The sequence below is a fragment of the Chroicocephalus ridibundus genome, chromosome 6 (assembly GCF_963924245.1).
Source record: "Chroicocephalus ridibundus chromosome 6, bChrRid1.1, whole genome shotgun sequence".
Taxonomy (NCBI): Eukaryota; Metazoa; Chordata; class Aves; order Charadriiformes; family Laridae; genus Chroicocephalus; species Chroicocephalus ridibundus.
Genome location: NC_086289.1, coordinates 36,857,728 through 36,871,025, shown reverse-complemented (window position 1 = coordinate 36,871,025; position 13,298 = coordinate 36,857,728). Strand labels below are relative to the sequence as shown.

The 13,298-nt window shown below is 43.3% G+C and overlaps 2 protein-coding genes across 5 annotated transcripts in view; one reads left to right on the top strand and one right to left on the bottom strand.

The window, feature by feature from the left end:
* The first annotated feature begins 161 nt into the window (after positions 1-161).
* Positions 162-6,944, top strand: AIFM2 (apoptosis inducing factor mitochondria associated 2). The gene is made up of 9 exons (XM_063337646.1): positions 162-578; positions 1,462-1,577; positions 3,020-3,139; positions 3,531-3,623; positions 3,925-4,033; positions 4,246-4,398; positions 5,178-5,378; positions 6,264-6,466; positions 6,806-6,944. Exons 1-8 carry the CDS (start codon positions 404-406, stop codon positions 6,416-6,418), a joined length of 1,122 nt encoding a protein of 373 aa, XP_063193716.1. The 5' UTR covers positions 162-403; the 3' UTR covers positions 6,419-6,466; positions 6,806-6,944.
* LOC134516889 (core histone macro-H2A.2) overlaps positions 6,851-13,298 on the bottom strand; it is a 28,245-nt gene continuing 21,797 nt past the window's right edge. For 2 of the 4 annotated variants that reach the window (XM_063337651.1, XM_063337650.1), the window contains exons 7-9: positions 12,569-12,658; positions 10,321-10,495; positions 6,851-7,796 (exon numbers count right to left, since the gene is read on the bottom strand). In XM_063337651.1, coding sequence (XP_063193721.1) covers positions 7,631-7,796; positions 10,321-10,495; positions 12,569-12,658 — 431 coding nt within the window. In that variant the 3' untranslated portion in view covers positions 6,851-7,630. The remainder of the gene's footprint in view (positions 7,797-10,320; positions 10,496-12,568; positions 12,659-13,298) is intronic. The other 2 variants (XM_063337649.1, XM_063337647.1) reach the window with 1 other exon arrangement.

Genomic DNA, 13,298 nt, shown 5'->3' with positions numbered 1-13,298 from the left:
AGCAATTCCCCTGGTCTCTGGTTGTTTGCCCATCACCCTTAAAACACAGCTCTTGGTTCATAAGATCCTTCCGGTCCCCTTCTCACGTGGAGGACATATGCGGGGGTGTGTAAGGAAGGTGAAAGGGGAAATAGTCTGTTCTTGGGACTCTGATGCTCACTTGGGCAGACACCGCGTCCTGGCAGAAAGCATTGCCCTGCTCGGGAGAGCCAAAGTCTGCGAGCTGGGTTCAGAGCTTGAGAAAGCCACTTCCTCCCTGCAGCTTTAATGCTGCGAACAGCTTCCCAGCCAGCAAAGGTGACTCCACCCGCCGCCGGGAGAGGCGGAGAGCGAGCAGGAGGCGGCTGCGCAGAGCCACATCGACGCTGCCACCGAGCCAGCCGCCAGCTCCCGGCTCAGAGCGATGGGATCCCGCCTGTCCCTGGACGACTCCGTGCGGGTGGTGGTGGTCGGGGGTGGCTTCGGAGGTACAGCGGCCGCCAGCCTCCTCAAGTCTTGGGCCATCCCCTTCACACTGGTGGACATGGGAGACGCTTTCCATCACAATGTTGCTGCCCTCCGCGCCGCTGTGCAGAGTGGTAAGGGCTCAACTGATTTCCACGGCCTTCCCCCTGTGTGGGTCTCGGCGGGTCAGCTCTCTGAGGCCCACCAGTGACCGCAGCAGCTCGGAGGTACTCGGAGTAACATGGAACGGGGTACTGAAAGTGCCTCCTCTGCTCTAGCGATGGTGGAAGACTTGATTTTTTCTGCCTGGAAAACAAATACTTAGCTCTGGGAAGACCCACAGACTGTCTTTGTTAAGCTAATTGCCTGTCTGCTGGGAAAAACTGAGCAAAACCTACTCAGATGATTGTGTTGTTTGGTTTTTTTATTTTGAGAGTTTAGAAGGTGACTAAGCTAAAACCAGCAGCAGCTGGAAGGGGTGAATGAACGTTTTTCTGTATCTGGCACTTGAAATGTTGAGCAACTCAGTAGTGAGGCCCTGGATGGCAAAGCTCAGATGCATCTGGGATCTCACTTGGGAGACTGGGCTAACCCCATTCCTCCAGTCACTGGGGATTTAGGGGGAAAAATCCCATATTTGAGGCTGGGAACAAGCATCAAAGGGATGTCTGAAAGGCAGATAACATGACAAAAAGCCTCTGAAATCATGCCTGAAATACCCTGGACCACAGTGGAGCCCTTACTGACAAACCAGTACAGGAGATTCTGTATGGGGACCAGGGAAAGTAGTCGAGCTGAGGTTGTCACCTGGCTTCTGAGGAAGCCACATCCGAGGCAAAGGTCCTGAAGCAAAGGTCTCTGCTGGGCAGAGATAACGCACAGCAGAGGCCCAGCCTCTGGTCCCAGGTGCATAAAATGCTTTTGTCTGAGCAAAGATGGTGTGAGGGGAGAAGCAAAGAGGGGTTTGTTAGCCTCCACAGAGGGAGATCTCTTCCCTGTCATCTCCTCTTCCCACAGGATTTGCCAAGAAGACTTTCATCTCCTACTCTGTTACCTTTGGGGACAGTTTCCGACAAGGCAAGGTTGTTGGTATAGACCCTGGGAGGCAACAAGTCTTGCTCAGTGATGGTGAGGTGGGTGATGCAACAACTTGCAATGAGTAACTTGGCTGCCTTATGGGATCACCTGCTAACGCGGAGAGTCAGCCTTCAGCAGGGCGTGTTGTGAATCTCACCTTCTCAAGGGTTTTCTTCAGCCATGTCTTGGCTGCGAGAACGCAGTACTCCAAATCTAGGCCATGTTGGTTTTGACTCATTATGTCTGGTTGGAGAAGTGACTTGGAATTTAGGTTTCAGACTGTTGTTTGTGCTTGGAGTCTTCTTGAGGGGGAAAGAGCGAGATGAGCAGGATCACAAGGCACCTACAGAAAATGTGCGTCTGGGCAGGAAGAGGAGTGTAACTTTCATCTGCTAGAGGAGGGTGCGTGCGGGACAGAATCATGCTCTGGGAAAAACAAACTGGACCTTTGCCCTGGAGCTGGATGAGAGCTGGGAATGCTGTTCAGTTGTGGCAAACACCTGCATATCTCCTACAGTGCAGGTCAGCTGAGCACATGAACCCTGACCTGTCCAATACTCCCGGGCTCAAGAGTTCACACGCACAACAGGGTTCCTGTTCTGATGTAACCCTCAGCTTGGCTGAAATGCCTGACCCCAAACAAGCCACAAACCAAGGCACTGATTGCTTTCCTCTAGGTTTCTGCCACCTGTGGGCAGACACACAAATGCTCATGCTCAATACTGGCCCTGTAACCCTAGAAGGTAGGGAGGAATGGAACCAATGACCTACTTCTATGGAGGTCTGCCCCAGAGGCAGGCCCCCAACCATCTCCTCTAAAACCACGAGGCAATGTGTGGAAAGACCAGAGCATTTAATCATCCTGAAGAGCTTGGTAGCTCTTTCTATGGATGCGCTGAACAGCACCATCCCCTCTAACCAAGCTAAGTGGCCTAGAGCTGTGTTAGGATGTTGGTGTGCAGTAAATGCCACACCCCATCTAGTGCTCAGATGAGCTTTTATTCTTAGCGATGGATTTAGAGCTCAACAATTAACCCTGGAGCTCAGATCCTTACCTAACTACAGGAAGAAACAAGGGCAGCAGCTCTGATAACTCTTTTCAGCCAAAGCATCTCATCTCTGTTCAGAAGAAGGTGAAGGAAAGTTAGTCTCTGGAGCCAGCTGTGATGGTAGCTTCAGAGTCTGGGATAAATACCAGGTTATTTCCTGTAAGCTTATGGTAGCTTCTTCAAAGCACTCAGCTCATCTGAAGAATAGTGCTTCTCTCAGACCCTGAGGGAAGGCAGTTAGGTGGTGTCACCTGGACCAGGTCTCTTCCTAAAGTCACTTTCTGACACTGACAACTTTCCTAGTTGTCAGTGGGGGCTGGAGGAGGAGGAACGAGTGAAGAGAACCGAGGAGGAGGGGGAATGAGTGAAGAGTACCGAGGAGGCAACAACTGTATTCTACCTCTGTTTTAAAGAGGTCTAACATCCTATTCCACCTTCTGCCTTCCCAGGTGCTTCACTACTCCCATCTCATTCTTGCAACAGGCAGTGATGGGCCATTCCCTGGGAAGTTCAACAAAGTCATTGACATGGAGAGTGCCATCCAGACCTATGAAGACATGGTTAAAGAGGTGAGGAATCAACTTACTTCCTAGGAAGCACTGCCTGCCTCTGTTCAGCTTCCCTGGCCCAGACACTACTATGCATATCTGGAGCCATCTGTGTCTAAGAACAAGAGACCACGATGCCTGCAGGGACAGGTACAGCATATGGTCCTGTATGCCCCAGGGGAAGACCAGCTGCCCACAAAAGGCAAAACCTGAAATGCTCAACAGTGTTACAGTGTACACAGGAAGAGCGCATGGTGTTCTCATTTTTTGTTTCCTCTTAACAAACTAGGTGGTTTATTGCTGTTGGGCCAGTGCTGTATCTCAGAAAGGTCTATTTGCGGAGTGGATGAAGGTATCTGACCTCCTGCACGTAACAGTTCTCTTGTAACATGAGTTTCTTCTTTACCTCAAGATTGAGAAATCTGAGCGCATCCTGGTAGTGGGAGGTGGTGCTGCTGGAGTTGAGATGGCTGCAGAGATCAAAACAGAGCACCCAGCCAAAGAGGTAGTAGCATATCAGTTAAAATTTACTTCATCCTTGTTTCTGAGATTGTTCTTCTGTGATGGTATCTGGGATCACTGCAAATCACGAGTTTCCATGCAATGGCAGCCTTCACCCCTACTGCTTCCTCTTCTGAGAGCATCCCATAGCCTGTCACCAGCAATTATTGGCACTAGATGCCTTTCACTGCCTCGCTGTCCTTGGGCATAATGCGGGCTGGAAGCTAGCTATAGCTGCTCCCACCTGGCATGTGGTGAGGCCTGTCCCATTCCTGTATCCCCGTTTGCTGTTTTGTCCCCAACAGGTCACCCTCATTCACTCAAAAATTGCACTAGCTGATGTGGAACTGCTAGATAGCGTCCGTCAGGAGGTGAAAGAGATTCTCCTCAGAAAAGGAGTGCGCCTCTTATTAAGTACGTACCTAACAATGCCTCTAAAGATCTAGACTCTGAAGCTCTATAAGCTGCTCTTCCTTTAGCCAGAGCATGTCCTTCTGATGTCCTCTTTCTGATCTTTTTTGACTAAGCATGGCTTCCTTGAATTCCTGTTTCTCTAGATACATCTGGGCTAGCTGGAAATGGCAGCCTAGTAAAGGTTTGTGACCCAAGGCTCTCTGTCCCAACAGGTGAAAGGGTCAGCAATGAGGAAAACCTCACGCCAAACCGGTTCCAGAAGGACATGGTCATAAGAACGGAAAAGGGCACCGAGGTGGTTGCTGACATGGTGGTCCTGTGCACAGGGATAAAGATTAACTGTTCAGCATACGCCTCTGCATTTGGTAAATGAAAAAAACCACTGGGTGGGGGGAGAAGCAACAGAGTTCTTCAACACCTTACACTTGAGTACTGTGAGGTTAGGAATCAACCCTATACAACCTGCAGTGGTTATTCCATGATACAGCAAATGCTCTAACATCACATTAAATACTTAACTGTGACATGTGACCTTTGGAACTTACAGAATTATAGATCAAGTGGCCAACAGTCTTCTCCAGCTCCTTCCGCTAATACCTCCAAGGAACCTTAGTGTCCTAGTTCAGCATGAGGCAGATGACACCTAGAAGATGATGGTAACTCCTGCCGTCAAGGCCAGGATTTCATCCTAGATATAAGCTTGTTGAGTTCTGAGCAAAAAATAGGCTCAGCACATTCAGCATTCTTGCTGAACTGCCAGTGTCACAGGGCGTTCAGCCAATTAATTATTTGGTGATACATCTTCAGTCTGAATCCTCTTACAGCCCAATTTCAGTTATGGCACTACCACTATGGACCAGTATGACCATTATACAGTCTCCTTCTCAGGCTGCGTACACTAGCTCTTAATGTTTCTTGATGTTTCTACTGAAATATCAAAGGATGATTCATTGCATGAGACTGCAATAATTAACTACAGCAAAGCAAAAAGTGTCTCTTCCCTGACATGTAGAAAAGAGGGTGAAAAACCAACTCCTTACTTTGTGTCAGTGACATGTTCAATAACATCATCAGCATTTTGGGGTCTTGGGCCACAACAAGCAACGCAAAGCTCCTTCTGAAAACTTACTGTTTGGCAAAACAGGGGACAGAATGGCAAGTAACGGTGCTTTGAAAGTTAACAAGCACCTTCAACTGGAAGGCTACGAGAACATCTATGCCATTGGGGACTGTGCAGATCTGAAAGAACCGAAGATGGCCTACCATGCTGGTCTCCATGCCAACATTGTGGTGACAAATATCATCAACAGCCTGACACATAAGCCTCTTAAAACCTACAAACCAGGTAAGGTAATATCGTAGCACTGGGCCCTAGCTGTTGGGCTGCTTCTCTGTAGGGAACAGCAGTTTAACACATACACCTCAGAACTTGCATGGGACACTAGAGGTGAGGGAACACAGTTGGGGTTGACTATAATAAGCTTATAGCTCAGGCTTCATCTTAGTTCTTGCCAAAGACACTGTAGAAGTTAATTACCTGTGTCAGTCTACAGACGCAACGTGTCCTCTCTTCACTAACGTCTTCCTGATAAATCTACTGGTGGGTGTCTGCTATTCATCAAACTTGTTTCCTTTTCTTTAAATTGCTTACTGTCCAATTGAATCCTAGGAAGAAGGAGATGACTTGACTTTCTCCTCGTTTCTCCCCTTAAACTATACAGCAAACACAAACTGAACAATTCTAGTCTCAAAAATCTTGCTAGGTGATGGCTCTCATTAATAAGCAACTGAGGTAAATACTTACCATGACTATGCTGAAAGCTGTTCCATGTGGATGGAGGATATCCGGACAGCAGCTTGGTTTTCAGAGGCTGCTCAGTCTACTCACATTTCTTTCTACTTAAATATTGTTGTCTACCTCTTGGACTCCCTCTTGGGAGGACAGAATAGTTCTACTGCACACGCACAGACAGCCCAATCCTTCAGCAATCCCATTAATGAAAGAGGTAGAGCAGATGGTAGAAAGGAGAGAGTTGTGAGTAGTTAGTTCTCCTTGGGCCTGCTTCCCTCCTTGTCATGCAGTACATGGGTCCTATGCTTAGCTGTGTGTATGGGAATGAGGAGAGGCTTGAGAAGTGAGAATTTGGAGGAAGTGCATCACCCACACATAGTTGGGTTTGATGTTTAGCTTTGAAACTGCTTAACTTAAGCCTCTACATCTTCTTTCCAGGGTCACTAACATTCCTGCTTTCAATGGGCAGGAATGACGGTGTAGGCCAGGTGAATGGTTACTACGTGGGACATCTCTTGGTGACCATTGCTAAGAGCCGGGACCTGTTTGTTTCCAAGAGCTGGAAGACAATGGGACAGACAATGCCCTCTTAAGGGGGAGATCAGTAACAAACCAGCAGGGAATACAGCAACTGGAAGTCGGTGAGGGTGCACTTTTATTGCTTGGACAGACTGATACTGTCTCCTGCAGCACCTCCTAAAGCCACCTATTAGTGTGCTGCATTGAAGGGGGGCCCTGCTTTGCTCTAAAGGGGAAGGAGGCACTTCCAAATGAAGTGCACAAAAGTTCTCATGATAAAAACCACGGAAGGAATGTTTCTTTTGCTTCCCTGTTGAGATAGCTGTGAGCAAGAAACTTGGTTTACCTTATTTGTAACCATAAACACTGTGGTTTCCAAAATCACTCTGGTTTGTTTATTATGTGGTTTTTCCCTGGCTTTCTCTACTCTTGCTCTTCTAAAAACTACCTGCCTCTTACAGATCCGGAATCTGCTCTGCAGCACGCAGGAAGAATGGCTCGCAGCACTGCCTGGGGAAAGCCTGCTTAAAGCCTTGAAGAGGCTATTGTAATCCTGAAACTCAACAGAATATAATGCAGCTTTTATTATGTCACTTAGAGCACTACAGGTTAGTTGTGTGCTAGGTGTGACACAGTAAGCACTTAATTACAGATGCTGCTGCTTTTTTTCTTTCTTTTAAAGGTGAGACATTCCCAGAGCAGAAGTAGGGTTTATAACAATAACCACACTTGACACATCTTTTTCTTTTTTTCTTATAAAACAAACAAAATCACCATGAAATATTTTCAGTAATTACAGAGATTATTGTGAGTTAAAAGCAAAACAGAAGCTCCTCATGCATCACTTTTAAAATCCCTTTCCCGTCTCTGTGGGCTGGAGGCAGAAGTTTACCATCTGTCCTCAAGGGAGGGGAAAAGGGAGGAGAACATTTTAAAGAGCTTTCTTTAAAGTGTGTGTGTGTGTGAAATATTCATCACTACAAATCTAAGATGAGGTTACTCTTTAAAAACTTCTAAACTAAAGTAACAAGGGACACTAAGCAAACTCCTGAAAAGAGATGGTAACTCAGTTTCTTAAGGTGATATACATGGCTAGAGGATGCTGATAGCATGAAGAAATCAGACTAAACCCCTCTCATCTCTAGTCACAGCTCTTCATCAAGTCACAACACGTCACACTACTACCACTCCCCCTCCTCATCACATTGAAAAAATAAAACCCACCTCTAATGCTTTTAATGCTACTCAAGTTTGTTGAAAAATAAAGTTTCATTTGGCTGCCATTGCTACTTAGTGTCTAGCTTGGCCATTTCTTGCACATAGATGCCAATACTTTCACTGTCGAAGAGCAGAAAGTAAATGTTCTTCAAGGAGGAAGAGCTGGTGCCGTCGAAATGGGTGGAAATAGCTCTTAGAGTCACCTGGGCTGCCGTCTGTTTTGGGAAGCAGTTTCTATGTCATAAGGGAAGAAAACAGAACAATTGAGTGTCAGCCATCTGTGCAAGCATTATGTACACATGATGTTGAAAGGAACAAGCCATAGCCATACCAACTACAGGCTGCTGTTAAGACAGTGCCAGTTGCAGTTCTGCAAGGTGTAAATCCCAGGAGCAAAACCCACGGTTCCGATAGCAACATTCACCTGCTGCTGTATTACTTTCCTGTTTTCGTTTGCTTCTACTTTTTACAACTACATGAAGTTTTTTACTGCTCTTCCTTAGAATTAAACTGTGCTCTGCTGGGCAGGCTAAATACTTCAAGGGATGATTATTTTTTTAGTTGAAAACTGAAAAAAAATTATAATTAATTACATCAACTACTTGTGGGCCAGCACAATCTAGCCCGTGTCCTTCCTCTGAGGCAGGATTACATATAACTTTTCTGCTTCTGAAAAAACATTTGTCAAACCTGTACTTAAAGATCTTCAGTGATGGGGCTACATGAGAATACACAGATAAGCCATCCCAGCACCTAACAATCCTTACACTTGAAAAATTACGGTATTTCTTTTCATAGCATGCAGAGCTGCCTCTGCAGTGTCTTCTCCTCCCCCCCGATAGCACTGTGATGTGCATTTGTGTTTATTTCCCGTTCCAAGTTTAGTACCACCCACTTCTCCTTACTCAATTTCATGTTAGGGATTTCAGACTACTTACCACATTTATATTAAAAGCTATCTAAAAAAGAGCTTGGAAACTAGTCGTCAAACAACTGCTGTATCCGTGTTCACTCTAGTCCAAATGATTTTCCTACTTTTAGTCCCTGGACAGCATCTGCAGCAACTCAGTTGATAACAGGCCTTTCTGGCAGCAAGCTATCTATAAGAACCTTTTGAAAATGTTTTTCAGTTAATTTATATCTGCTTCACAGCACAAGTAATTTCATCTAAATTGCATTTCCCTACTTTTTAATGACAAGATCATAGAGGTGAGAAGCCCCAGTACAACTGAGAAATCCCATCTGTTGCTACATTGTATCAGTTACTGTAAACAGTCCCTAAGGTAGGAAAGATGAAAATTCACAGAACCAATACAGCATAATTCCTGATCTACCCAACAAAACCAGCATTTCTTGGGCAGACGTGTAGGTGAAATAAAACAACAGCAAAACCATTAAGTTTTATTTGAAAAACTGCCTTTTTTTTCAGACAACTTGGAGGTCGTTTGATAAATCAAGTGTAAACCAGCAGCACCTGGTAAGACATACTCTATTTTCTGTTAGCAGGAGTAATTGTAAGAGCAACAGAGAGTGAAATGGAACTATGCAGCAGAAGCATCTGCACTATGACTAATGCTCTGAGACTGGATTATTCTTAGATAACACTTACAGGAAACACAAGGTCTATAGAGACTATTTCTATTGGCATTAAAAGCTACAGTTCATTTTTGAAAGCTGAACTTCATTATTAAAGAGAGGTAAAACAATTTATCACATTTGCTTTAACTGAACACTATAAAAAGATCCATGTATAAAGGAAGAAAAATCGCTAAATATTGCGCTGTCCCCAATTTATTCTTTCGTCCTTATCCATAAAAATATTATTTTGTCTTGAAAATTGTCTGTCTAAAAATGGTATTTTCACCTCCTGCGTATTCAGTCATGTGTGGTGATTTCATTGATCAAAACACAGTTTTACTTCCATTTTATTCACTATCGGGCCAACACAACTCTACTCTTTGGGCATTACTAAGAAAATCAGTTGTTACATTTCAAATTAAACATAAGCGTGCAAACTCCAACATGAGAGAACAACTTCTGCATTTAGCAGGGCTTGTGTAAGGCTTCTTGTGATCAGAGACCAAGCAAGATCAATGAACTGTCAGTTTCAAAAAAAAAAAAAATTGGATTTCTTAGTCAAGCACATTTTATTTGCTAGTTATTGAGAAAGAAATGTGCAGTTTCACAGTTGGTGTCATAGTTCCCTTTTTAAAGCAGAACTATATTTGAGAAACATTGATTTTCTTCTGAAAGAAAACATTTTATGTGACTAGTCTGTTTAATATATATTCCCGGGATGACTTAAGTGAACACCTCACATTTACCTAGCTCAGGTTGCATCACTGTTACTTGCCTTCACTGTTACGCTGTTATAATCTTATTAGTACGAATGTATTTTTAATCAGATTCACCACAGCAAAATGAAGGGACACATAAAAACTGAGGTGGTGCAGGCCCATAGTAGAAGAATGAAAATTACTGCCTAGCAATAGAAAACCCAGCGAGTCTACTCAGCACTCCCGTGGGTTAGCTAATTTCTCTGTATAAAGGCTTTCTGGTTGTTCCATGCAAACACTGTACTTCAAGCTCCTTGAATCTGGAGAAGCTTGGTGTCAGATGGCACCTGCCAAGCCCTCTCTGGAGGCAGGATCAGCCCTTTCGTGCCATAGGGTCCACTCAATCACAGCAGCAGCTCTCTGACAGCTAATTATACCATCGCTACCCAATACAGAATCCTCCTATGCAGAAAGAGTCATACCTGCCACTGGGAAATGGAGGGAAAGCCACGGACTTTAACTTCTTGTCTTCTGCGGCTGTTAAGCAGTTCTTTATAGTCTCTTCAAGCTGCTCTTCACACTTGTCTGATCCCCACTGTGGGATGTGACAGTGGATGACAAACTTTGCCGCAAGGCCACTAGACTGAGTAAGTGCAGCTAATACAAATGAAAATATAACATTTAGTTTTGAATACAAACCACCCTGCAATGACCTCTCAATCCAAAGTACTTTCTCTAATTACATTACTTCTCCAAAGAAATACATTAGTGATTGTAATATACCACAATGGCTCACTCACAATCATAATCTGACTGTCTTCTCATTACTTTTGTGATCAATTATTATTTCTTTGGAGACCAAAGAACCCGGAGCTCATTTGGTTAACACAATAATATTTTATAGCTTTCTCATTCAGCATGGCCTGTGGATTTATTTTATGCAAAGTATCAAAACCTTGCACTGAACACAGTATCATTAATCCCGCAACAGACATTTCTGCAACGCTGTCACAGCCTTATCTGAATGCTTTGCACAAATATCCTGCATCAGCATTACACCTCCAGAGTGTTAGGGAGTAACATTTAGACCCATTTCACAGTTGAGTAATTCCAGACAAGGACATGAAAATCAAAGCTGTTTGTTGAAAGTTTCTAACGGATATGTGCAATTAGGAATCTCAGATTAATTTTTCAGAAAGCGTAATATTTCTCCAGGACCTGCAGAGTCCACAGCATGGCATCAATTTGCTGTTGTTGTAATTGTGACCATTAGCACTTCTGAAAATACGGATGTCAGGAATCTCAGGTTAAACACCCTGAAATTAGCTGTGCAATTAATGTCCGAGGATGAAAAACTTAGGATTTAATCACTTGTCCACCAGAAGAATTCTGCTGCAGGCACAGAGGAATTCTGTCTAATGCTTCACTGTGCCACTTAAACATCAACCAGAGGAGAAATGTCAGGCCTTTAACTATAGGGAGCAAATTGACTGAAAACAACACAGGTATCCTGTGAGCAGCACTTGAATTCAAGCCCATTAGGCTGGAGCTCAAGTGTTGGCAGTAGATCTCCAGTGATTAACAACCATTTATTGTCACTTGCTTCAAGACCAGTAGAAGAGGCAATTTCAAACACAGCAACACAACACAATGCTTGAGAGCGTACATTTTCTTATCTATTAAACTAATATTATCTTCTTTGCTGGGACTGTCTTAATAGCATAGGAAGAGTCTATTTTTTAGTTAGGTAGTGTTGTTGACAGAGAAAATAAGTTTACTTTGACGTTCTGGCATATATTTCTGATTCAACGCAAAAATGAAGCCAAGTATCTTGTACAAAATTTTCCCTGACATCTGAGATTATAAAAGTAGGCTATTCATTTAGGAAATTTTAAAAACTAGGCTATTTAAATCATTAATATAATCATTAAATAAACTGGTATTTAAATCGGTTTCTTGTGTATCGAGATACTAAGTCAAATAAAGCACTTGGAAGATACATTGTAACTTCTCTCCATCAGCCCTCCAGCCACCTTCACCCTCTATGAATTGGTTTAATTTGTTGACAAAGGAAGACATCATCTCAACCCCCAAACTATTCACTGCTACAGATGTGTTAAACATTTGAAGGGAGCTCTTCTGTAATTTGTATTTCTATAATGCAGGTGTAGTGCCTGGGAGAAGAGCAGCAGTTGCTCTTCCAAAAAGCATGTCAGTTCTAAAGATTGTATCACATCTTTATTTATGCTCAAAGTAAGGTAATTGGTTTATACTGTTCATCAAATAGGCATAAAGCAGGACAATTTATAAACTATCACTGTTCTTACACCTCTTATGTTAGACTGAGAGCTGTTTCTCATCCTCACGTAAGGAATGCAGTCGAAAAATAGGACAGGAGACACAGCACAAAGGTGGCAGCACAAGTTTTCCTTAATTTTTGGACTCTTACAGACAGAAATTGCCTAAGTTAAATTAATCAGCCTGGTGTAACTTATGGTGGCACCTAGAAGCTCAAAGACTGTATGTGCACAGCACGCAGGTATCCTAGTCTTCTTTCTTATTTTTCCCCTAAGCAGGCTGTCCATATCAGCAACAGCTTCAAAGAAGAAACAGAAACATTTACATCACATAAGCAAAGGCACATACATAATTAAGAACAGATCAGGATGTCCAGAGAAAAGAACATATGAAATGAGCTGTTTCCAAAAGAGAGCATAGTATGCTTTTTACCTTCAGCAACTTCCAAAGGTCCTTGAGATTTGCGAAGCTCTTTCACTGTTTCTAAAAAGTCTTTCCCTCCAGCCTTTTCCAATGCCTTGCCTGCAAGGACAGAGAGCAAAAGGCCTTGGCTTCAAAGTATCAGCATGAAAATACAACTCTACATTATTTAAAAGAACACTGTACACATATTATCTGTTTCCCTCTGTCATCAGCAGCTGAAGTTCACATTTGCCACTATCTAGCCACCGAGAAAGTTAACTTTTTATTGGTTTTGAAAACTCCTGTATGGTTATTACTGGAAATTACTTTAATATAACTATCTGCAAGAATGCTATCTTACTGTGACTTATGGCTAAAATAGTGAAGAGTGGGATTTTCAGGACTCAGATTTTCAGCCTCCAAAATCAACTCAATATACAAACCCTACTACTTTCTGAAAGAAACACAGCTGGGATGCCAGTGAAGGTCTTGATTACTGACTGTATAAAAAACAATGATCCAAAAGCCTGCTGCAAGATTCTGTGCCTCTCTATGCAACTGACTGAGTAGTTTTTACCTCCCTCTTGCTTCAATTTCCGTATTTGTACACTAGCAGTAATAATATTTCCTTCTTTTACATGAGCAGTATAAGGCTTTGTACATAAGTATTTGTAAAGTATGTAAAATCCTACAATGAGAAGCATAATTACAAGTGTTATTAATATATAATTTTTGTCATGGAATTTGCAGAGGCAAATGT